This window comes from Trachurus japonicus, chromosome 6 (genome assembly GCF_045865225.1).
Source record: "Trachurus japonicus isolate A0001 chromosome 6, Traja_1.0".
In the NCBI taxonomy this organism is placed as follows: Eukaryota; Metazoa; Chordata; class Actinopteri; order Carangiformes; family Carangidae; genus Trachurus; species Trachurus japonicus.
The window spans coordinates 21,745,811-21,772,736 of NC_140912.1; the positions used below are offsets into that span (position 1 = coordinate 21,745,811).

At 42.1% G+C, this 26,926-nt stretch overlaps 1 protein-coding gene across 2 annotated transcripts in view; it reads left to right on the forward strand.

Moving 5' to 3' along the window:
- abtb3b (ankyrin repeat and BTB domain containing 3b) overlaps positions 1-26,926 on the forward strand; it is a 68,907-nt gene that overhangs the window by 35,565 nt on the left and 6,416 nt on the right. Inside the window, exons 2-9 of one of the 2 annotated variants that reach the window (XM_085779796.1) lie at positions 7,950-8,135; positions 16,705-16,909; positions 21,145-21,297; positions 21,591-21,756; positions 22,464-22,553; positions 24,383-24,484; positions 26,140-26,233; positions 26,578-26,713. In XM_085779796.1, coding sequence (XP_085635922.1) covers positions 7,950-8,135; positions 16,705-16,909; positions 21,145-21,297; positions 21,591-21,756; positions 22,464-22,553; positions 24,383-24,484; positions 26,140-26,233; positions 26,578-26,713 — 1,132 coding nt within the window. The remainder of the gene's footprint in view (positions 1-7,949; positions 8,136-16,704; positions 16,910-21,144; positions 21,298-21,590; positions 21,757-22,463; positions 22,554-24,382; positions 24,485-26,139; positions 26,234-26,577; positions 26,714-26,926) is intronic. The other variant, XM_085779797.1, reaches the window with a different exon arrangement.

Genomic DNA, 26,926 nt, shown 5'->3' on the forward strand with positions numbered 1-26,926 from the left:
ACACACACATACACACACACTCAGACTGAGACACAGAAACAGACGTAGGAACCAACATTCACACAGGCAGACAGGCCTTTAAGGATTTGCCGTCATATTTACTCTGCACTTTGCTTCCTATTTATGGCGCTGGGTTTTTTTTTCGTGTCCGAGAGTGTCTTCACTTAAAAGCTCCCAGTGTTTACAAGCTCAATATGATGTCACCCCCTTTTAGAATGACCCGAAGGAAAAAATGTCCCCTTGCAGCAAATCTCATTTTATGACATTAGTCGTATCCTTTAATTACTCCGGTGCCCTCAGTGCTAAATGAGCAATTACTTCAAGAACGTCGTTGTGTTTAGCAGGACTGCTGTGTCTGTTCTGCAGAAGTTCAGAGGCTTTTCATGATGTTCGGAGTCATAGCTCACAGATTTTACATGACTCTTTCCTTCCCCTCTCGTACCAGATTATCTGAGATAATTGTAAGGAAGTAGAATACCATGGCGATGCTTTTCAAGTCTCTCCCAGCAGCTCATACAGAGGTAGTGCAGGGTGAGTACGGAGATTACGGCTCAGTGACTTCAGATTTTTTTTCCCTGCTTCTGCTGATTGCCAGTATTGTCTGGAAAGCGTCCTGCGGGAAGTGTGCGACTCATGGATATTACACACAGACTTATTACCCTTGACAGAAGAAATGAGATGAAAAGAGAGGAATAATAGCGAGAGAGTTGCTACCTCGGGGTGGAAAAACACACAGCCTGCAGGGAGGTTGGTTTCCCTCTGATTGGAGAAGATTGCGTAATTCTAGTTGTGCCCTTGTTGTGCGTCGGTCACCCGTCACAAGTCCTCTGCATGTGTGTGTGTGTGCATGTGTTTTTGAGTGTATGGTCTATTATTGTGTAGTATGGCCTTGCGTCTGTGTTTTTTTCTTGACCTATTCACATTTTTCTCCTTCTTTTTTTTAATGTGTTGCTATTTCCAGGCTGCCTGTAATGATTCAAATATATCCAGTCTCCATTCAGCTGACCTCTGGCCTCTCCGTTGCTTTTCTTTCTCTCTCTCTGCATTAGGCAAATTATGTTAACTAATAAGCTCTGTTTCAGATCTCCTTGCCGAGGCAAGACCGTCACTTAGAAAATTAAATGCCAAAGCCATGATTAAAGCGATAGCCCCGGTTATTTGAAGCAGGGTTGTGTGAGGTTCTTATCTTTAGTCAGTGTATTACCTGCAGTAGATTTGGATCGGTGCTGAGTTGGGAGCAGCAGCCAGAAGCAACAGCACAGGATCTGACAGATGTAGCCTACTGCTGTGGATGTGGCCAGCTTCAGAAAATGTGTTTTAGCTACTTTGAATAAAAGCCTGCAGACAAAAAAAAGGGTAATACCGGTGTGAACCATGTATTTTGAATATTTGCAGCACTTTATATTGCTGTCAAACAGCTCTCTCCTTTTGGTACTACATGTTCTCAACAATTGAACTAATGTATTCCTATGAATGGGACAGAGCTAAATTCCAGATGGTGAGTGTTTGTGTTTGGTATCATTCAGCTTTCAGGAAAACAGGCAGCTCTGGTGCATGATTCATTCAAAGAGATCCTAAAGCTGCTGTGTTGTAACCAAGTCCCAAGTACAGTAGCTGTGGGGGTCCATGGGCTCACAGTTCACACCCCATAAAGGTATCATCAAGTCTCCACACACCGCAGTGGTGCAGTGGTTAAACTAAGGTTCGATTCCAAGGCCTTGAGCCTTTCTGGGTGGTTTGCATGTTCTCCCTGTGCCTGTGTGGGTTCTTTCAAGGTTCTCCAGCTTCCTCTTACACTCCCAAGACATGCACACAAGGTTGATTGGTGACTTGACTTTACATTACCTGTAGGTATGAATGTAAGTATGTGAGGCTGTGTGTGTGTCTCTATATTTCAAATATAGTATATGTCGGCTTGAGACAAACTGGAAAGGTGCCAAACCAAGTCTACTGCAGGTAACACGCTGACAATCTATGAGTGGCTCACACAAGCCAACACTAAATAATCCCAACTATCCCTTTAAAATGTAAACAAATGAGCAACCCTACCTGTAATTAAACACAAGAATTTGAACTCTATCAATCTGAAATATTGCTGTTTTCTTAGATGTAATCCCTCAGAGCCAAGGTTGATCGGTGACCCCTTGAAGCCATTTGGTCCATTTTTAATATGTTAATATCGATTACAGCAGCTTTACAAATGGATTTTACAAATTATATGGAAACCACTTCAGAGAATAGAGGAGAACAGCTCTGTAATTAAAGGGCTGGAGCTCAACCTGGACTGAATCAGATGCAGCGTCTCGTTGCCTGCTTGATTTCATGGCGTCTGATGGACTGGTTCAAGGAGTGTCAGAGTCAAGGTGCGACTTCAATCAGGGAAATCTAATGCAATAAATGACTGTGTGTGCCATTCACACATAACAAGTGAAAGCTGCAGGGTGACAAAATGATTAACTGTATTGTTTGAGGCTACTGTTACTTTACTTTACTGGCTCTAAGGGGCATGGACCACCAATGATGCCCAAACACCCATACAAAGACACTAAATAAAATAGGAAATAGTTTAATTGGCCAAACTCCTTTCAGCCGTAACAGCTACACATCGGCAAGCGGAAGCCTGACTGAGTTGTCCTTGAACAAGATGTCAGACGCTGGCTTCGTATCAGCTCCTCTCTCTGCTCTGTATCTGTATGAGTCTGACCCTCTAACCTCACGGGTGTCAATAAAGGATCGATAAAGAATCACATTCATTTATGTATGTATCATTATTGACTTAAAAACAACAGCGGAAGAGGTCTGACATCCTCACATCGGGCTCTCCTTACAGAAGCTCCTAACACAAAAATAAACCTCAACCACACTTCCTTTGGCGGTTTACTCACATGTAAAAACACATCAGGAGGTTTTGCGTGTTTCTTTTCAGAGTGACACATAATGCAAACTCAGGAGCTTTTTCAGTCCTCTGAATCGGGGACAGTGAAAGCACCTTCAACACACTGCATCCTGAATGTGGTTGCCCAGTAATGGGAAACATTCGGTTTGGATTTATCTGAACACATTGTTCCCTCTGCAGTCACACAGTAACTAAACACAAAGTGCCTGGGATTAAGACTTTTTAATTACTAATATGCGTGTGTGGTGGCTTTTGTTTTGCAGCCTGGCTTGTTATTGACTTGTTTTCAGCTCCCGACTCAATATTAGCATCAGCGTGTCCATGTGTTTGTGGTTAATACAGTCTTCACTTGACTTCTTCTCTCTGCCAGTTTCCTAATTTAAGCAGACATTTGCATGTGTACATGTATTTCCTCACAAGTCTGGTGGTTGTACAGTTTTCCTTTTAGCCCTGTGGCTGGCGTAGGACTAACCCATTAAAGACTTGTGGCTCCCTGAGACCATATTGTGGTCACCTGAGAACCCAAACCGAGACCGTACCTCAGGAGATTTACAGTCTGCCCGGGAATGCCAACACAGCTTCACATTCACGCCTTGATTTCTACAGCTTGACACATGGTGAAGATTACTCAGCCCGAATAAAGCAGCCATTTAGAGCAGGAACAGCATCATAACATATCTTAACACACGTCACTACTCTGTTTCCCGCTTTCCATCTCACTATGTCTCCCTCTATGATCACTGGCCGGTATACATATGGTAGCCATCTGGCCTGGCAGAACAGAGCCGGAGCCCTAGAGAGGGGCAGCGCTACTCTGATCCATGTACAGTAACAACATGATTAACCCTTTAGAGTCATAATGCTGCACCAGTAACAGCTTTTATACTGTTATTTCTGCTACCACTTTTAACTTTGTCTGCATTACGCTGTTTGTATTTCTGTTAGTTCTGACACTGTCGCTCTGTTCGCTGAACACCTTGAACCAAATACAACACTCGAGCCACATCCCGTTGATTCAATAGCGCCATTCATGTTTTTTTCTAAATCAAAAGCTGCATCTTATCTGCGTGTGAAAGCCAACGCCAGTGCCGCTGCAGAGCTGCAGTGTGTTTAGGGAAGTGCTCTCCTCTCTGTATTCCCTCCAAAATAGATTTAAGTGCAGGGTAGGAGCCACATTGAGGTCAGTGTTCCTGCCCTACTGCTCTAGTCAACCCTGTGACAAGGAAGAGTGGATCCAGACTACAGTAGTCTGCCCTCTGACCGACAGACTCAGAGAAAAAGGAGTGAAAATGAAAATGAAATGAAAAAATGATGCATGGAAAAAACCTGAAAAACAATTGACAATTGTCAATTATATTAAAGTGATTGTTGATAGTTTTATAAATGTGTATATTTTTTTAAGCTCTCATGTCGAGGTGCCATATAATGCTTCAGCTAGCAGCCAGTATCCTAGCCACGGACAGCTGGCAAAACACAGTGCCGAGGTGCAAGAATGACAATTTGAGTTGACATTCAGCCACAAACCCCCTGTAAAATTTCAACTTGCCATGTGACAGGATGCGGGGTAAATTTTATGGACAGTGCAGCTCTGCGCAAAGTCAATGCAAGTTGAAAAAAGCTTCAGCTTGAACAAAACAGTCAGGCTTTATGAATCTCCTTTATAAATGTACAGCATCGAGACACAAAAGGAGACAGAGTGGAGGCAAATGACAGGAAAAAACAAAGTTTGTGGTGAAAATGTGAACTGACAACCAACACACACACAGACACACACCCACACAACCACAGCTGGTGTGTCCATCCATGACTAGCTAGCTTATATTTGTGCAGTGGGCTGGTTGGGTGAGAATACAGTCTTAATGGCAAAGCTAAGATAGCTGACGGCTGTCAGCCCATGTCTGTATTTATGTCAAACAGTTTATTTGAATCCAAGATCAGTAAAGAAAAGATGGAAAAGAAAAAAAAAAGAAGTTTGGCATCTTGGATTTTTTTTTTCAGCAGTGTCTAGAATTTGTTTTGAGCACGCACTGGATTTTTTTTTTTTTATGTGCAGCTGCCTATCACAAAATATGACTAAGGTGCATTCAGTGACATCTTAATGGGAACTCCTGTATTCATTACTTCTTCTCCAGTGACAGCATCTTGCCTGGAGTCTCTGCTCCTCTCCTCCCCTCTCCTTTCCCAGCTGCCATATGGCAAACAGCACTGGTCCAGTTAAGGAAAAGGCAGGTGCCCAATTTCATCTCGGCCCGTTATTGTTATGTAAACAACTTCCTTTTGTGTGGTTGTACTGTACTTAAAAACCTGACATCATTACATTTCTAGGAAGATTTCTGGTGCAGCGGCAATCATGGGGAAGATACAGACAAGTCATCATCACACAACACACACACATATACAGAGAGACAGAGAGAGAGAGGGCAGCTATAGTCACTGACTTGCATGTAAGAGCTCCATCAGTTCCTCCCTGAGGGTAGGCAGTGCCTTGCATTAGGACGCAGAGAGCCAGTGAGTCACCTTGCCTCAGTCCATGTTGAGACCATTCAGCACTTCACTGTCAGCTGGTCCTGTTATTCCCCTGAACCAAGGTTAAGGAGCTGGATAGTTAAAAGCTCAAGTGTAACAATAAGGTGTTTTCTTTTTTGGCCTATAATAGATTTATTCAGTCATAGGTGTTTTTTTCCCACAGCAGGCATTTTGACATGTTACAGTTGGAAAAACACATTTCTTACCAATAACATTACTGTAACAATGGCTCTGTTGGCATCTCAGCACAACATGTACAATGGCACGATCCGAAAAACTGACAAAGAAAAATAAAATGTAGCTTAATTTTGTTATTTTTGAGACATGCAGCATCACCTCCTTTATGCAACGTTACAGCTTGATACCAAACTTTCCCTTCATGAATTTGTTTAGTCCTGTCTTTGCATGCTGGTAATCATGTTTGATTACCACTGAGAGAGGAAATGAAATGAAATGAAATACTCAGAATTGAAAGTACAGAAGGTGACGACAGGGTCGGGTTTAAAGTGAAAGAAACTTTTCTTATCCCTCAGTTATGAAAAATTCTGGCGTCTCAAATGCAGTGGTGCCCAGTCACACCTGGGGGCCTTTAGTCTGTTCACATCAAAAGAGGGGGGGGTGATTCCTGTGGTCACGCTTTGAGTGAGGTATTTATCTGGTGTATAATTGTTTGAGGAGAAAATGGGCGAGGGGAAGGTGGCAGGCTGGCCCCCTGCTGCTTTAAATGGTCTAAGATGGATCCTCTGGAGGTTGCACAACTGCTTGCTAAAGAGGGCACATTGTGAGCAATAAAAGCAATAAAGGAGGTGTTGCAGAGTAATCCCTGCAGACAAGTATAGCAGAAAGGCAAAGAAAGTTCTTCTACTCATAATGAATCTCATTGGCCTCTCTGGAGCTATGGCTGCAGACTGCGGCAGCCCAGGACAACTTTCGGTGCTGCAGTACAGTACAGTAGGTGCTGGTGTCTCCTGCTCTTTGTTCCAGAGTGGTGCTGTTTGTGTCTGGTTGTAGTTCCCTGGTCAGACCTGAACACACATGTGGAGGAGGAGCTGCTATAGCTACTGCTCAGCTCTCTAAGCAGCTGCTGTGAAGGTTTATGAGCCGACTTATTACCAAGAAACCTATTTCCAGAAGTATCTGCCACATAGTTTTTATGACTCGTATAATGCATGATGAAAAGCAAACACAAAAGTGGAGTACAATCGTAAGCATGCCTTTTAAAATCATCACATTTCAATTCAGATCTGTATTTTTAAAGAAAATGTTATTGATGCCAACTAACCATACTTTCTCCATCACTGTAAGTATTTGAGTGGGTGGGGGTAAGGCTCCTATAAAGGTGCATCACAAGGTGCACAAAAACTTTAAGATGGTACACTGTTTGGGAGAGAACTATAGATGGAAAAGATTTTAAAAAGTTATGCAAAGACTTTTGTCGCTGTAATTGGTGACAAATCTTTAAACTTAAACTTATTTTTTTCTCTAAATAAACCCTTGAATATAAAAATGACTCACACACCCCAACACTAACTTGAATTTGCATGAGAAATGTAAAAGTTATAATAATTCTTATCCATAAAAACTGCAGCTCCAACTGTTTCCGTTTGTTTACCGGCTAGTGCAACGTCTGTGTACCGTATGGATGTCTATTAGTGATGAGCTAACCTCCCCATCCTCAGCCTGAGGCTATAGCAGCTTATGCTAGCATCACCAAAGTGATGGCAAACATGACAAACCTTATTTTTCCAAACCAAGAACTGTCTCTTTCTATGACACATCTAACTAACTTTCAAAGTCAGACAGCCCTTCATTCAGCAACGAGGAGGAGTACATAACACTCACCATTTTCTGAAACACCTCCAGTATTTTTCATACAGTCTCTTCTTTCAACTTCCTTATGTCTCATTGGGGAACATTGAAATGAATCGGCCTGGAAGCGACGGTGTGCTCCCGCAAGATGAATGAAGAATGTCACCTTCGCCGCGGGCAGCGTGTGCATTGAATTAGCAGCATATTATGAGAGACGAACCATTATAACCAAAGCTATTTTTTTTCCCACAGTGATTAGGAAGCTAAGTAGAGAGTCACTGCTTTCAGCCTTTTCAACAGTTGACACCCGGAAAACAGTAGGAATGGGTGCAGTCAAATAAGTAACTGTCTGCAGAGCAAAATGAATCGCAGTCTTCTTCCTCACCCTCAGCGTGAGGAAGTGTAATGAACATCCTGAGGTGTGAATAATGAAAATACATTTGACATATTACACATTTGGGAGAAGGTCCCTGACAGGTGCAACTAGGAAGGATAATTACCTTGTATGGGCACCATTGTTTTAATCTTTACACAAATAATTGATTGTTTGTGTTTTAACAATCATTTGCCGCACTTTTTAAAAATAATTTTGTCACACATACAAAGGCAAATAATGGGACTTAGCTGATATTAAGAGATGATCATCCAAAAACCCCCCAAAAATCAGGTTACTGCATGCATCGAGAGTAAGAATGTCTTTCTTTCTCCTTTCTTTCAGGTGTGCTGAGCCTACCCGAGGGTCTGACTCTTCACAGGGACCAACAGCAGCAGCAGCAGCAGCAGCAGCAGCAGCAGCAGCAACGGGCGGGAAAGAGCGGCGAGGGAAACGCCTTCAGTCAGTCTGAGCTGCGCTCCGCTGAGCAGTGCTTACTGGCCACAAGAGTGGGCAGCATCTCTGAACTCAGTGAGTTATCTCTGCATGTGTACAGTACAGTATAATGTGGGTGTGATGGGAAAAATCGGCCTGCTGACCTCCTTCCTCAGTGGGCTTTGTTGACGGTGTGGCCTCCAGCATGGCAATTAACCGTCCCATTGTTGTGGTGATGCTGCCCAGTGGTCAGTACACCCGGCAGATGACACTTTTGACAGGAATGAAAAATGGTTTCCAAAGTTTGGTTTGAAAGAACTTGACTGTCCTGTTCAAAAAACCTGATCCCAAACACCTTTGGGATGAATTTGAGCCCATCCAGGCATTATCACCCAACACCAGTGCCTGGCTTCGTGATAGATTTTTTTCTCTTCTACAGCAGACATCTCTACTTGAAAAGCATGAGCGTTACTAACAACATTAACAATGGCTCTGTTCTATTCAAGTGTCTCAGTGAGTCCTGGCAGTGTGACTGTGAGCCAACATTCACAATACCAGGATCTGTAAAGCTGAAATAGCTTCAAATGGAATTGATTCATTTTAGTTTTTACACATGTGCTTTTCCTGTTGAAACATAGAAAGGCCCTCCACTGTATTGCTCTTGAAGCTGAATGGGAACAAAGTCTCTCCCCACTGTCTTGAGGAAACATGCCAATATCAGTTTTAAATCAAGTTGAGATGCACATATGGGTATAAAGATAATAATGTTTAAGTATTTCTGATTGCCTTGCATGCATGACTGTGTGTGTGTGATGATGCTGAAAAGGAGCATTTGGGTTCAGGGAATCTACCCTTGAAAAATACACTTAGATGTCTGTGTGAATCACAGTTTGATCAATATGGCTGAAAGCTACTCGCTGTGGTTTGTAGCTGAAATTGCTGACACCTGGTATTTTGGGCTGATGTTCAAGAGCTTTGAATTTGATGCTTCTCGTGCCAAATAAGTTCTCCATGTTCAATACGCAAAATGTAGGTCTTGGACTGAAACTCCCTTTGAAGCAATATTCAAACCAGCTGATACAATAGATGAAATTATCTGATGCAGGGTTGCCCACCACATGGATTTTTCTCTTTTTTTTATCCATAAGGAAGTGGCATTGATCTAGAGATGGTGTAAACTTTTGTACAGACGCCCATCATCTCCAAGGGATGAATCCTAGTGACTTTGCTGATCCCTTCACCTTTTTTCCTTTGCACTGTCATCAAGCTGATTTGTTTTATTGTGAAATGCTTCAACCTGTAGGCTACTGGATGGACTGATGGATTTGCATGGAGTTTGGAAACATTCATGGTCCCCGTAGGATGAACCCTAACATTTTTGAATGAAACACTTCAGCTATTGGATGAATTGATGCGAAATTATATACATGCGTTCAGGTTCCTGTCAGGATGAATTACAATATTTGTATTTAACATTGTAATATTTATAACTCCCGCCTGACATCTTATCTGGCATCATCATGTGGCTGAAATCTTGTCCGACACTTTGGTTGTTGACCAAGAACTGAAACTAAAGACGTTGTCGTCAGTCTCAGCTGTGCTTTGTGTTAATTAGCATACATTAGCATGCTAACATGCTTAACTAAGATGACTAGCACACTAACACTTGCGTTTTGCTCAAAGCACAGCTGCGAGAACCACTAGCTGAGACTCTTAATGAGCCTTAATGAATTTACAATTGCATAATAATTTGATTTCAGGTTTTATTGAACGTATGAAGCTCTGGCAGACTGAGTGCCTCCTTCACATTTGAGTTGGATGGCTTTATTGGCTCATATGATAATTTAATGTTTAATAATTCACACATATTGACCCACTCTATCAGGAAATTACTGTGTTGGTCTCCCGCTGTGCATATGCATTATGTGTATGTGCCTGTTTAAATGATTATATGAATCAGTGGGAGCTACATTGAAACAGTCATTTATTTAAAACAATGCTTTTAAGTTAAGTTTGACATGCCCTCCAAAAGTTAATTGAATATACGTATGTCCACTTAAATTGTACTCATTATTTAAAGAATAATTTCCCCAGTGTGATTTCTAAATGCTTTTTTTTTTACTGCATTTACACAGGCTACAGTATTTTATATTCAGTGAGTCAGTTTTATATATTGATAGTAATAATAATAGGTTTTGGTGAAAAGCTGGCCAAAACAAAGTTCACTACAAGGTCTTCAGTTGAGTTTCTGTCGTCTTTTCTGTTCTGGTGGAAACTTTCTGACAAACTTTCAAAGAGTGTCACTAAATCTGCCTTGGCAGCCTCTGTTGCAAAGCACTGAATACATAACTTCATGTTTCCCAACTTTATATAATCAGATCTAATCACACAATCAAGATGCTCATTGGAAGTGATGAACAGTTTTGTTTCTTGGGTGCAACTCAGCAGCTCATTCCAGAAAACACATCTGAGTGCTGCGACATCCACTGACAGAGGAAAAAAACAAATTCTCCTAATGTGCTTGACAATATAAAAATCTTCATGCCAAATAAGGGAAGAAGGTTGTAGGGTCTGTTTCTGGTGTCATGGCAGTGATATGTCCAGACTAGGCTGGAAAAACATATTTCTTGTGTAGTGTAAACATTTATCATCAAAATAAACAGTTAGCCAATTCTTCTCACTGTATGTTTTCTCTGGACTGAGGTCGCACGGGTCGAGGGTGTAGCACTGAGCCAAATCGCCAGCAGTCCTCTGTCCATGTTGTATTGATGAGGTCGGGCAAGGACTCATTCTGTAATGTTGACACTGCAAACACACTCTGAGACAACAGAGCGCCCAGTGGATAATGGCAGAGCTTAGTCCAGTGGTAATGTAATCAGCTCTGGAGAGGAATTCTGTAAATAACTATAGGATTTGCAAACAGACACACAACTCAAGCTATACACACAATGAATAATTGACAAAGGCAGAAGAGCTGGAGATGATTGCACTGGCTGTCATATAGTTTATCTGAAAGAGAGTGAGATGGGGAACAAAAACAGAACCAGACTTGCCCCCCTAATGGTTGTCTGCCTCCTCAGACTCGTTTCAGGTGACATCCCTGTTTTACAATATCAATCATTTTTGTCACAATTGCTGTGTTAAGTGTTGAGTATAATGGCTTAACGGTGTTTTCTGATGTCACCATGACAAAATCTAATCAGTTTGTCTCCTTGGGTTGGGAAAAAAGTGAATGTTTGTGTCAAATTTGAAGAAATTCCCTCAAGGTGTTACAGAGATATTGCGTTTACAAGGCCAAAATTATGTTTTGTGAAGTCACCACACACCTCTCTGACTTATGACCTTCAAAATGTAATCAGTTAATCTTTGAGTCAGAGTGAATGTTTTTGCTAAATGTGAAATTAGAAGTTCTGTTTATAATGTGTTACTGAGATCTATTAGGTCTATAAGACTGGAACAAACAGATATGTGGACAACCCATAAACAATAGGACTCTTGTTGTCAGTGTGGAGGCAGAATAAAAAGATGGGATGGTTGGGCCAAAAGACAGGTGGAGTTTGACTTTGTGAAGTTCAAGAACTAGTAGGATCTCCTCCTCATGTCTGTCATGTTTTGGAGTTTCATCCATGTCTGTCCAGACTTATCTCTACAGTGAAGACAACTAAGAATCTGATAAGTGCATTTTAATTCTATACCAAAATCTAATCAGTTCATTCTTGAGTCCTATAATGAATATTTGTGCAAAATCTAAAGGAGGTCTGTTACGTAGTAAGAGAGTCTAGAGTCACCTCGACTGTTCTAATAAATCTAATCTATTTAGTTTATTTTGTCATAAATATTGATGAATTCTTGAGTTTTAGCCAAAAACGTGTTATCGGTTTACAGTGACCTTGATCTTTGACCTTTCATTACCAAAATTTAATCAGTTTTTCCTGGAGTCCAAGTGAATATTTGTGCCAAATTAAATGAAGTCCTTTCAAGGTGTCCCTGAGATATCACATTCATGAGAAATGGCCTGGATGGACAGACAGACAACCGGAGGACATCAATCCTGTGGCTGTTGGCGGCGCAGAGGCATAAAAAATGACACTGGCTACTCAAGCACGGTAAAAATTTGCATCCTGTGCCTGCACAGTCTTTTGCAGTGGCCTTTAGACTCCATTTTAGAGCTTTGCCACTGATTTACCTCTTTGTATTTTCTCATTTTCTCCTCCACCAAAATGCCAAATTAGCATATTTGAAATGACAGTCCTGCAAATACTGCAATTATTAGGACCGTTGGTGTGTCATCATCACTCACGCCCGACTCACTCATGCCTGTCAACGCACTGCTTCAAATATGTTCCACGCAGTCTGTTATTCAATGTACTCTTAGAGCCACAGATGGACAGAGGATATATACACGGACATACTGTATATAAAAAAAATCTATACAGCTGTTTAACATCAGTACCGCAAAGTGAAACAAGGTCGAGGACCTCACTGTGCAGGTTGTACAGTACCAGACTCCTTAACGTTGTACTTGGATTGGACAGAGGAGGATTCAATAGTCTGCATGAAGGATCTCCGTACATAAATCTATACTGCTAGAAACATATTGAGTGAAATAAAGAGGTCAAATAGCAGTGACCTCTCCTCTTATTGCAGGTTGATGCATTTGTTGGTCTGAGACAACATCATCTCCAGCTGTAGCAGCTCAAAGTTTAAAAAGTTCATCACTTGCGAACTTGTTGTGTTCTCACTGGGGTTTGGATGATGCGAACAAACATCGCTCAGTGTAGAAAACAGAAACAGACTCATCCAGGTACCAGGTTTGTGTTTTCCCCTCAGCTGAGCAAAGACACACTCAGCTGTGACACTGTAGATCACAAGGAGCAAAAGACATTAGTTCTGGTTTTACTCAGTAAAACTTTTTTTTAAATTGCATTTCACTCGTGTGTTTTTGATCTAACCTTTTTATCTTCTCTAAATGGTCTCTCTCATTACAGCCTGCAAGCTTGTTTGTGAATTGTATTACCTGCAACTATATGTAGCACTAAAATAAAATAAAAAAGATGGTGGTGATAATTTGTGTTTGGCCCTCTGTTATGGTCATACAGAATTAGTCATCAGTGTTGATTAAAGACAGCACGATTTGTTATTGTTGGACACGACAGCATCTGGACAATTTTCCCCCTCTTATTGTCTCATCTGGTCCTTTTCATCTTCTGTTGTTTGTCATTGATGTGATGGTGAAATCAGAGCTGTATCTCTGAGGCATTAATGACCATACTCTCAGTGATACATCTCAAACACCACCAGGATGTAACAGCAGCAGTGTGCACACCTTTTCTTTATCTGTGCACTGAAGATACTGTTTACCTTTAGTGACCATGTAGTGCCTCTCTATTGACAGCACAGGAATCAAATGGAGCAATTTAAGTATTTTAGTGCTTTTTGACAGGTAACTGCAGGGATGACGTGTGCTTGTTCCTCTCACAGATTTGCAGCGTGTGATTAGAGGAAAGACTTCATTAGTTGCACTTGTGACAAAAGGACTCAGTCAATTTCTTCAAAATGTTTTAATGTTCCAATAAAGCGTAAGTCTTTTCACATTAACTGTCTGCAACTATACATTTAGATAGTAGCGCTCTATAAAGATAATGTTTCCATGCTCCATGTTAGCTGATATGGACAGAGCTAATAGCAGAACGAATAGCTTACCATCTCTGCCGAGTCAGGATTGCCACTGGCGACCGTTAAATGTAATCACGGCCGCATAGCAGCAAATAATTGAAACACAGAGACCGTGATGACGGCAGCAGCTGCACAGTGCAACGAGGGGCCATTCATCAGAACCCAAAGGAAAGCTGGTTACTGTGTATTTATTCCCCCATAAAGGCCTTGAGTATAATTGCCTCATCAGGCACGAGAATTAATCCTTTACATTTCCAAAGAGTATACTCTCTCTTTCACTATCAAATATTAAACACGCTTTGCACTTTATGAAGTAACAAGAAGTTTGGTTGTTGGTTTTCCTGCTCCTTAAGGTGCCAACTCGTATGAAACCCCTCCTAAATCAGAGCAGAACCACTGAACTCTTGAAATGGACATAATATTTGTGAGGTTTTGTTTTCTTTAGGGGATTTTTAAAAGCTTTGAAAACAAAAGAGCGCGCTGCCCCTCTGCGAAAAGGTAATCACTGAGATACCTGCGGATCAGGATCCTCTGTGTATGTCCTCCACCTCTCCTCCTCTTGTTAGCATAAAGAATTAATTACCCAGGATGAGGTATTGATTAAGGGCTTGAATCTTATAATGAAAAGGCTATTGATGTTTCGGCTTGTTAAACTGCTGTACTCCTCCGTCCGTCCGTCCTTCCTTCCTCTCTTTCGGCCAAAACAAATCCTCGCAGCCGCACCAAGTCCTTCTTCAGCAGTTATTTCTGCGTACACCTGCTGAAGGAGCGGCTGTAATCGCACTTTATGTGTTAAGCTGCTGCCACTACTGTTGCACTCTTTCAGTGTTGGAAATAATCTTCCTCCTCAGCCCCCTGCCTGTCCCAGCCTCCTGTCTGCCTGCACAGGGAATGTCACAGGCCAGCATAAATAACACATGAGACCTGGCTCTTGCTGACCACCTCAGCTCCCCTTACCAAGCTTAAGAAGGCACTGTTACAAGCTCATCTGTTTCTACCCTCCTCCCCTTGGTAACAATTAAGAGCAAGAAGCGTGAGGAGTAACCGATAGCAACAGAGAGAAACTGCGAGAGCTCCAATTTAAAGGGATAGTAGCATTTTTTTAAAGTGGGGTTGTATGATCTACAAATAGCCCCCAAGTACTTTAATTGCAGTAGAAGACTCTCTGCACTCCTCCCGTTAGCAACGCCAGCCCATAGCCCTGCCCAGAGATTTACAACATACATTGTTGTGAATGGACCCAAAGAAACGGCCTATTTTCATGGCCTAAAAGAGGTTTTACCTGAAAAAAAAATACACAGTTCCATTGTTCGCTGTAATTTTTTCCAGCCCCTCAAAGTGCAGGAAAAAACGCAGTTTTTATTTGGAGCTAACCAACTGCTGATCGGCCGGCGCTCACCCTGGGCCGGAGGGATACGTGAGTTGGTTAGGTCCAAATAAAAACTGTGTTTTTCCTGCACTTTGAATTAAAAAAAATTATATTATAGCGAACAATGGAACGGTGTATTTTTTTTCAGGTAAAACCTCTTTTAGGCCACGAAAATAGGCCGTTTCTTTGGGTCCATTCACAACGATGTATGTTGTAAATCTCTGGGCAGGGCTATGGGCTGGCGTTGCTAACGGGAGGAGTGTAGAGAGTCTTCCTGCAATTAAAGTACTTAGGGGCTATTTGTAGATCATACAACCCCACTTTAAAAAAATGCTACTATCCCTTTAAAGTTTGTTTAGCTACCAGAGGAAGCCGCTCCTGTCATTATTATATGCTCCCTCGTCACAGCATCAGGAGGTGATGTCCAGCAGCACCATGATTCCCAGAGGACAAACTGAGAGATTGACTGTTTTATTGCATGAATGCTCTTCCCTCATTCGAGCGTCCTTTTCACACTTGCCTCCCACATTGTTGAGGCTAAATGGAATCTTGGCAAGCGCCAAACGGCCCAATTTTGATGCTAAACAAACCCTTTTGTCCGTGGGAATGGCTGTTTGTTCCTACACTCCATTGTATCGCCGGACATGCTGTACAGTATGGTTCATTCACAATGAGGAGCCAAGAGCCATCAGCTGTATTACTTTTTTTTTTTTTTTTTTGCCTTGAATGGTATTAAATTGACCAGAACCATATGACACAGAGTGGATTTTTTTTTTTTTTTTTTTTTTTTTTTTTTAAGATTGACCCTGCTTCAGAACTTCATTACATTTTCTCACAGTGCAGTGGGTCTATGACAGGAAGGAGAAGCGACAGAAATCTGACAGCAACCAGGGAAACCTGATTGGAGTATGCATTTTAATAATACAGGGATGTTTTACAAGTAAGCAATAACTACCTGTAATGCGCCGCAGTCATAATGTTTCCATTAAGTGGTTGGTTGTTTCAGACTGCGAGGTTTGATGTGAAAGAAATATCTGAGTTATCTCAGTTTTTGATTAACTGAATTTTCTGCACTTAAAGTTTTGTCCCCTATGTTTAAAAAAAAGAAAGAAAAAAAAGGAGGCTGAACATCCTTTTCTAAGAACTGTTTACTTTCTTTTAAACCCACCCAGAGAATATTCAAATTTTCATTAGCAGAGTCTTCTCCAGCTTTGATTTTCCAAGCCCAACTGGATGACCTTAAAGTACTGACAAATTATGCAGAGGAAATGGCTTGGAGTAGCTAATGTTTATCCATAAATATTCATTCTTCACACGGTGTAGTCCTGAGCACGCTTATTCTCCTGCTGGTCCCCGCCACCCGCCCACCTCCTCCTCCTCCTCCCTGCTCCCCTTGAGAGGTGCACAGAGAGGACTGGGATGAACCCTGTCTGTTCTCCTGACTGTGGTGCAGGGGAACTCTCCTCTCCTTTCCCCCCGACAGAACGAGCTCTGAGGAAGCTGAAAGGAACGAAGATTACGTCTCTTTTAAAGGCAGCGCGTTAAAAATATTATATTAAGAGTGTCTTCACATGAACTCCTTTCTCTGTTCTGATTGTGTGTGTGTTTTTTTACGTGTAGGTGACCTGGTGTCCCGGGCCATGCACCACCTACAGCCGCTGTATATGAAGAATCACAACAACGGGACGCCGATCCACCAGAAGAGCAGCGTGATTCAGTGGGCGCCTGAAGCCATCTACACCCTGTGTTATTTCATGCACTGCCCTCAGATGGAGTGGGAAAACCCCAATGTGGAGCCCCCTAAGGTCGCCTTACAGACAGAGAGGTGAGACACAAACACGTTTAAAGAGGGAAGAACCTACTGTATTAGAAATTTAAGAGGGTGTTATTATTATGAAACTCTATTACTCATAAGGAGCCAGACTTTTTCACTGGTTGACATGTTGCATTATTAACTGAACCTGAGCCCTGTCATGTATTTTGAGTCAGTCCTACAACCGAGTCCTGCTGCTGTGAATACGTACAAGTGTATCAAATGTGTATTAACCCACAGCTAAAAAAAGTCTCAGGCACAACTTTCTCACTTTTGAATAATGTCTAAGGAGGATTACAGTACCCAGCTGTTTTAGGAGATGACTTTAAAATCAACATATTTCCAAAAAATGATTTAGATCTAGTGCAGCAATAGGCCTCTTGCTGAGTACTATGCACAGTAGGAACATCCACATCGTCGGTACCCACAGCAGGACATTATCACCTGGATCTGCAGATGCCTTCAACTTAATGGTTTTGGTTCCCTCTCACAGCTCCCCTCATATTTTGTTTTCACAGAGGAAGCTCTCCAAATGATGTATAAGACCTGCCCAGTTACCAACAGCAGACACAGTTAGTATCAGCTGATGAACAGTTATGTCCCGCAGAGCAAGATAATTACCTCAAAGTTGGTGGAGTCCAACAACAGAGCTAAAAGAGAGTGAACACTGGCTTTGCAGTCTGTATTTGATGCTCCACATCTGATTGATGTGTGACTAAGCATCTTCTTTATTAACAAGTGAAGCGTATCAACTTGACAGGTGACAGTGTTGTCTTACAGCTAATTTCTCATGCCACCAAGTGGCCAAATAAATCAGATATTGCACATTTAAGTATCTATTTTAATTTCTTTGTAAACCATCAAACTATTTTACCTCAGCCCCCATCAGGAACTGAGTAGATGGGGTTCAACAGCGTACAACAGGTAACTGACATGAATATAAATCTTGCATTTTCACGGTAGAACAAGAAGTAGGGCAGCACAAACACAGATGTAACAGAACAACCCAACAAAGAGGTAATATTCAGATCCGTTTTATTGTCATTTGCATGTACAAATGAAACGATAGACATTTCTCACCAGCTCTACTCAATTTTCAAGTGCAATTTAAAAACAAAGGCAGTGATAAATATTCTAAAACCTACTGTGCATACAATAAAATAAACAATATCAAAGATAAAAAAAAAATGTGTAAAGTGCCATTTCAATCCCTTTGTGTAGCACGATGCACAGTGAGTAATGGAAATTATTGTATTCACTGTTACCAATGAGAAAATAAGTCGCAGTATCGAGATGTTGACTCCAATCATGACTCAATTGTGTTTTTATATAGTGCAGCGTGGGTCTTTTTAAAAGCAGCATTATTGCAGAACAAGGTAAAGTAATGGAAATGTCTGGTAGTGATTAATCCCTCAGACCCCTACACATCACTTTGTGGGTTGGGACAGAGAAAATATTGCACCTTTTAAAGTTCACCAGGACAGCAATAAAGGAGGAACAGCATGAGACCGCAGTCAGAAAAAGTGGCAACTCCTTTCCATTATCCGCGACTCGCTCTCACTCTCTGCATCTGTCCGACTTTTCACCTCAGCGTATGACTTTATAGACACAGTCCAGTGGTAATGTTCCCTCTGTAGAGATCATTCTGCTGTAACTGTACACCTCTGCAGACTGTTCTTTTATTATATTTCTGGCTTTCTGTGCTCACCCCTGAAATGGCACACCAGATGTTTTCCTCTGGAAGGAAAGTACAGCTTTATATAAGTGAATTGTCAACTTATTGGCAACTTAAGCGAGCCCTCTTGGTGACCTGAGGAGCGGCAGGAAGGAGCTGTTAGAGCGGGCATGCACAGACGTGCGCCTCAGTCAGTATTGATAATTACCACCACTGACGTAGTGGGACATTATCAGGCGGCAGCTGTACGACTGCGTTGGTGACTTCTACGCAAATGACATAAGGATTAGGCAATGTTTCCATGGTGTTAATTCCCTTGATGCTTCATCCTGTAGTTTTTGGACCCTTCGTGCGTTTCCCACAACTCAAAGGAAAAGCTCAGAGTAGTCTGCAAAGTCTTCGCAGTTTCTACTCATGAAATGCTTTTTCTGCTGAGTTTATGGGCTGTTTCTGTCTTATTTTGTTTCACTCATCATACTCCAGTGTAGCAGTTTTACCTCGAGCTGTTCAGTATTTCCTACAGTTTTTGGTGGAAACCCCTGTCAGCTTGCGGCAGAGGTGGGAAACCGTGCTGACAGTTGAGCCTGAGCAGTCCTCCTCTGGGGCTCCAGACTTTTATCTGGAGGCAGCACAGCAGTGGACCAAGATATCAACTAATGTGTGTCCTACTCAAGTCTGCTTTAGCTCTAATCGCCAGTGGTTAAGAAAATCACAATAATGCATGTTTGTTTTGGTCATATTCAAGCACATTTTCCAAAGTTTGGGAAGGCTGTGAGACTGCAACAGCCTCCTCAAGAATGTGTTGCACTTCACTGCAGCTCTTGAAAGAGGTGTGCATGGAAACAGCGAGACCTTGAACTGTTCGTGAACTAGTGTTTCCGTTGGACTTGTGAGGGAATGTATATTGCTAACTATACGTTCCCTGCCTTTTGATTAGGTGTTGTGTGCTGCTTTAATGATGCCTGCGAAAAACCAATAACGTCACGTGGCTGTTAGGTCAGGCTCCTTTTTGAAGTGAGTAAAGTAAAAGGGGCTTGCGTTTCTTAGCGGATCAAACTATTATTAAAAGATCCCCCTGTCAACTTAGACTAGCACTGATGAGTGACTAATTAACAGTGAGTGACAGATGTGGGCCGAGCATGTGTCAAAGTCAGTCCGGGCATTAAGACACCCTCTGCAAAGTGATGTATTGAACAATTGAATCCTGGAGGAATGGACCAAGTTTTATCAAGAACACGCAGCATAGATATGTGACAGCTCATTCAAAACACATCTCTGATTTACTTTCATTATCAAAGATTTTCTTCCCAAATATATTAATAATTCCATGATCTGAATACAGTCTGATACTGTGAGAAATAATTAAACTGTCAGATTTGACATATAGTAGATTATTTAGTTTAAAAATAGAAGCGGCTTTACTTTTAATAAAGTATATATTTATAATTTATTTATGTCAGGTTAGGGTTATGCATATATTATATGTAATGTGCATGATAGCCTTCATAATAATTATGATGATGTGTTATGCCGATAATTAAAAGGTATTACATGTCCTATCGTAATATTAACAATGTAAATTTACCGTACTCTAATAATGCTTTTCATTTTGCATGAAAGTCTTTTTTTTTTAATCTATAAATGATAGAGAGAGTCAGTATATTTTGCATAATGTAGTTGTGACAGCTCATTGTGTTGTTTAAATGAAAGAAGTGTGTATTTATAGCCGTAAACTGTAGTCAGAGCAGTAACGAAGGTCAAAATGTAACATCATGCATATGTATCTTCATGCATATGGATTCCACGTGGCTGCAGCACACACTGACGCAGGATCAGTGGAGGTAGACAGGAGGAGAAGCTCTGTCAGTCACACTCATAGCTCTTGTATATATTTAATGCATTTACATCTATTTGCTGTGGTGTGTCAGCGATGGTCATTTCCTGCCTCTGCACAGTACAGAATGTCTGCAAAATACCAATGCACTTACTTATATCTTAGCAGCTGTCATAAGTGCTGCATGTTGACTGGAATCTGATTGTCCTTGTCAAGTCATATAACACGTTACCACTGATGTAACATCACTTTGTATTTTTACAGCATATAGAAACTCTTTTAATGCATCGTGTATTATATTGCAGTGTGTGTGGGTTTATGTGACATAGAGTAGATATGGGCAGTAACAGCACCAGCTCAATGTTATAATATTATTCTGTATAGCTCTAGATCTCTATAATAGATATTGAATTTATTGACGATGGCAAAGACTACATGACATTTTTCATGTCAATGATCTGTGGCCTATAATCTTTGCTGTGATCTTGCACAGTTTGGATTTCCTCACATCAAAGTGTCTCCATGTGACATACTAGCTTTGGATCCTCATCCTCTAGACAGAGTTCATCCTGTTCTCAAACATCTGCTGCACTGGGCAAGATCTCTGAAATAACATATGCAAATTCTGTATTAGGTGGATTTTCCGTGCAAGTGCCTGGGCACACTAAGTACTGAGTGTGACTTTTTTATTTGTGCGTCTTTGGTAGCAAGAACGTGTGCCTTTATCTCCCCCTACAGGCCGTTCATGGTGCTGCCGCCTTTGATGGAGTGGGTGCGCGTGTCCGTGGTTCACACAGAACACAGACGCAGCTTCTCTGTGGACAGCGATGATGTTCGGCAGGCTGCCAGGCTGCTGCTGCCCGGAGTGGACTGCGAGCCCCGCCAGCTCCGGTATGGCTCAGAGCGAGTGTGTTCGCCTTGAGGCTGCAGAGCGTGTGTGCGCATCCAGCCACTTCATCTGCACATACAAAAAAAAAAAAACACCAGCAGGCACACACACATGTGAAGTCACACGCAAACAGATGATAAAAGAAAAGATGCATATTTCTCATATACTCATCCTCCTTCGTTTTAGTGTTGGGAAATAAAGCTTGTCAGGTGTTTAGGGAAAATGTGGTGCATTGCAAAAACACTCAAAACAGTCAGCTTGTGCTGTGAACCACTTTCCGTGCTCTGCCCTTCAGAACGGATGACTGCTTCTGTGCCTCGAGGAAACTGGATGCTGCCTCTACTGAGGCAAAGTTCCTGCAGGACCTGGGCTTCCGTATGCTCAGCTGCGGACGCACAGACCTGGTGAAGCAGGCTGTCAACCTGCTAGGGCCGGATGGTATCAACAGCATGAGTGAGCAGGTTAGAGACACAGCAACATACTAAATAATAAACATGCATGCACGTTTTACACTCATGCACGATTCGATACGGACACACACACACACGCATGCACGCAGCCTGTGGAGAAAATGTTGCCTTCTTGCTAAACCGTGGCTTCTTCACCTTTGAGCACGGTGCAGACTTGTAAGCAGAAAGGCAGTCATACATATTAAACTCATTCTGACGTGTTTTTCCTGCAGCTTTTCCTGTCAGGGTTTGCTGCATTATATCATGACTGCAACCTCCAGGACAACAAATCTTCAGGAGAATAGTGCAAGTGTAACTGAGGTGATTTTCCATGGGAAAAATCAACATTTAGTTTTGGGCTGATCCAAGCAGAAATTTTCAAACGCGGTGTCTCGTACATTATGTTTCAGTCAGACAGACTCCAAAGACGCCCCTGATGGCACAGAGGAAATACTGATTCATGTGGTGTCCATTAAAACTTTGATCAACAGCAGGATATGACTTTCATCATAGTCAAGGTGCCAGGAGTGGAAAGTGTAGAGCCGACCAAAACTTCAGCCTCGCTTTGTGCAACTTTATTTGACGCGCTGCAACCGTTGAACTGTTTATGCAAGTACGGTGCTTTTACTGAAATGAGCAAGTGTCTCTTTAACTTCTGCAATGACCCATTAATATTCCCATTATTCCCACTGTTCTCTGTATCGGCGCTTCTTGCATAGGGGATGACCCCGCTGATGTACGCTTGTGTCCGTGGAGACGAGGCCATGGTTCAGATGCTGCTGGATGCAGGAGCTGATATTAACAGCGAGGTCAGTGATGATGAAGTTTCTACTGCTGCTATTCTGGTGCAGACACTGGGGAAACCAAAGTCAAATCAAGGAAGGATGATTGTGACATAAAATATAAGTTCACATTGGCTGTATGAAGAAATAGAACTAGTTTTTTTTCCCATCATGACATTGATCTACCCAGTGTTTGTCACATGCTGTCTTAGTGAGAGACTTCATCTTTGTATATATCAAGAAAGAGGGGTCCTGGGACGACTCATTAGTGTGGTTATGTAACTATTTGTGTCACTGAATTGGAGAAAACCAAACATGTTGCCCCTCATCTCTCTTTTTTTGTTCTTTCCCATGTGTCATGCTGCTAGATGTTTACGATGGATCATGAGGCACCGACTGCCCTGCAACCTTGATTTTTTAAATTTTATTATATGCATTGAAATTATCTATATTAAAGGGACAACGAGGAGTTTCTAATCGGTTATAAAAAAGTCTCACGTTAATGTGGATGAATCTCCGCTACCCACACTTGTTAATGGGCCCATTTTCGATAAATATATCGTTCTGTCTCTATCGTTATTTTGTTATTATTAGTGGTGGCGGAGATGCTGGTCGAGCCGACCAGCGTTTCTTTACTTTCAGTTTCGCAACGAGTCATGAGAATAACGTAGCTGAATCGCCGTTTATGGTCGGAACTACGACGGTATGTGAATCTCTTTGAACCTCTGACTTTAATTATTGATGAATGAAAACATGAGTCCGTCTTGCGCCGGTCAAAAGAATTTTACGGTGCACGGAGGCTCATAAATGTGAAAACGCTTCGCTTTTCCAAAACTCCTCGTTGTCCCTTTAAATCTTATAATATTCTTAAGCACAAACCATCACCCAGAGGTGTGCTGCTGAGTCATTTTCCTTGCATGCAATAGATGGCGTGACTTAAAGCAAACTGAATTTCTCACAGAGTCTGGTGTGACAGGGGTCGTTCAGTTTAAGCCTCATGATCCCGGCCTTCGTTAGTGACCTCAGCAACATCATGTCCCATCAACCATTGTGTCAGAGTTGATTTGCAGTCCATCGTAAACATGACTCCCTGACCAAAGCACAAAGCGCTGTCGACCAACATATGGAAAGATATCTGGTTTTATATTTGAGAATTTCAAGAGAAAAATCTGACACAAAGACTAATGATCATCCTTGGTATCACTTGCCCTGCTCCACATAGTCCTCTAGTTTTCTTTCACTGTGCCTTCTGTACATGTACAGTTGGAGTTGGGTAAGTATTTCATTAAATTACAGTAGTTATTGCCACCTGACCTGTATTCTCAAGTGTTACAGAAGTATTAACCTACATGTGTCTCTTCTGCTTCCCTTTATTCCCAAAGCAGCCTTTGTGTTTTGCTCATGTGACTGTGAGTGTCTCACATAGCTCAGCTCAGAGATATTTATTTCATCCAGACCAGAGAAGAGAGATGAGCCTTTAGAGAGGTCCAGTTAGAGGCCTGTCTGTCAGTGGAGCCCATAGTGGAGGGTGGAGGGTGAAGAGATCAGAGTCACACCATTAGGACGAGGCCTAACTAGACAGATCAATCCACTGTGTTCATTAGAAGGCGAACACAGTGACAGGATGTCCTCTGCAGCCCCAGGGTTCCTAGTTAATTACTCTGGTTTCTCCTGTAGAGATCCTGTCCTCCCTCTCCCCCCCCCCCCTCCCCTGCAGCTGCTTGTCTTTGTGCTCCCTGGGGGCCACGTCGTAGTTTTAATGGCTTCGTGTCTCTCTCCTCCTCACCTTTCTCCCCACCTCCCACCCCATACCTCCCCAACCCCAACCCCAAACCAACCTGTGTCCCCTTCCCCAGGTGCCAAACTCAGTGCACAAGCACCCCTCAGTCTTTCCCGAAACGCGGCAGGCGACGCCCCTCACTTTCGCTGTGTTACACGGACATGTCCCTGTGGTGCAGGTAGTGATTCACCTGTGATTCTCTCATTGTGACCTGTCGTTGTGCTTCAGCTCATGGTTGCTCATCATTGTCGTTTTTTTTGGCATCACAGCTTCTTGGCGGTGACGATGATAATGGTTCTTTACTGAGAGTTTTCTCTTCTTTTTCTGGTTTTATTCCCTCTGTTTTTTTTCCAGAATCATTGACATGCTCTTTGTGTGTTTTAGCTTTTTAACCTTTTGATCTTGAAAGAGGGCATTTGCCAAGTCAGTCATTAGGTCTGAACACTTACGTCAAATACAGCCTCCTCCTGTCGCTTTGTGTTTTTGATCAAATGAATCAGCCCGCATTTAGCGAGTGGAAAGTGGAAACACAGCAGTCTAATTGTTATCGAACTCATTTAACTAATTCGGTTTGCCCTCTGAATGATCTGTCCATTGGATTTTTGAATCATTAAATTCTAATGGGAAAATGTTTAAGCCACGTGACGCAGCAGAGCAGTCTGATCCCCGAGGACACCAGATAAAAGAAAGGGATGAAGTTACAAAGATTAAATTCCGAGTAAAATCCCAAACTGTTTTGTCATTACATCAGTAATCATTTTACACTCAATTTCCCAAGATATTAATTTAAAAAAGATACCAGTCACTTTTCATCTTGCTAAACGACAGGATGTCATGAGGTTCGGGAGCTTATTGAGATCATTCTCTCATTTAGACGATATTGTTCCCTGGAACGATCAGCAGCATCATTTATCAGAGAAAAATAACTTTCACCAGTGTATGAGCAGAGTTGGATTTACTTAAGTAGAGATGTTCAGATATCGGTACTACTGTCAGAATCATCTCAGATACTGCTGAAAATAAAGTAATGAGTGAGCAAGTCTATGCACTGATCTGATACCATGTCATTTATTAATAAACTTCATAGTTCCACCGACAGATGAAACTGCATCTACCCTTCTAAAGCCATGCAGAAGAATGTAAAGAGTATAAAGGTAGCTGGTAGCAAAACAACAGCAAATTGGCAATACTGTACCAGTAACAACGAGACAACAAGCTCAGGAAATGTTATTTATGGCCACATTTATATTCGTATTCAAATGAGATAATAAAAGACATATCTCTTGGCTTTGTTGTGTTTTAACAAAGGGCTTCCTCCTGAGTCACACCAAACGGCAATGATAACAATCATATCACATTTATACAGTTGTTACATTTTTTTTAACACAAAGATAGTGGATTATTTAGCCTGCTATCAATGTTTCACTGGTTGTTACAGCTGCATTTACATTTGAAAGTATCAGAAACATTAAAAGAATAGTTTGGATAATAACAGACTTCCATACATTGAGTCTTTCTTGCTGCGCTAACAGGCTGATAGTTTTAGCTTCAAAAAAAGCTGATGTGAGATTGCAAGTAAGAAACCAAAGTATATTTCCCAAATGTCCATCTATTCCTTTACACACTAGAAACATAATGAACACGAATGAGCGCCAAGGCAACAATTTGAAGGATTCATGAAAACTAAAGGAGTTGAATAGTGCAGGGAGTTAAAGCTCAACTTGATCAAACCTGAGTTCAAAGCCTCATTATCCAACCGACTCTATCCTCCTCTCCTCTCCTCACCTCCCACCCTCTGACCCCCCCCCCCCCCCCCCCACTCGACCTCCGCAGCTGCTCCTGGATGCCAAAGCTAACGTGGAGGGGTCCCTGCAGGACGGGATGGAGAACTACACAGAGACCCCGCTGCAGCTGGCTGCTGCTGCAGGTACACACACAGGCAGTGTGACTCCCCCTCATCCTCTGCCTCCTGTCCAACTTGTACCGTCCCACGCTGGCAACACCAGCTGGCCATCAATAACCAGCTGATAACAACACCTGACTGTCAGCGCCATCATTGGCTGAGTTATGACTTTAGAGGGTGTATTTATCCTGGGGGCCGTAAAAATAAAGACAAATGGAGGCACGCATGCAGAACAAATGATCCAACTTTGCAGCCTCACTCTCATCTTTCTCTCTGTCTCATTCTGGTTTAATCCTATTGTGTGTGTGTGGGCATGTGTGTATGTATGTGTGTGTACACAAGTTTTGTAAATCATTTTTCATGCACAGGAAACTTTGAGCTGGTGAGTTTGCTGCTGGAGCGGGGCGCCGATCCCATGGTGGGGACCATGTTCCGTAATGGCATCTCCACTGCACCACAGGGAGACATGAACTCCTACAGTTTGGCAGCAGCTCATGGCCACAGGTAACACACACACACACACACACACACATTTATGAGTAAATCATGAACACCGACTCACAGCTCAGCTCAGTAAACAGAAGAAACACAAACACAACTCCATTTATTCTGCATATTCAGCAAAATAATCTTGTTTGTGCACAAACAGAATTCAGCAGAGCATGTCCATGAAATTGGCACTTCAGTTGTTGAACTGGTCTGTGTCAATAGATGTGT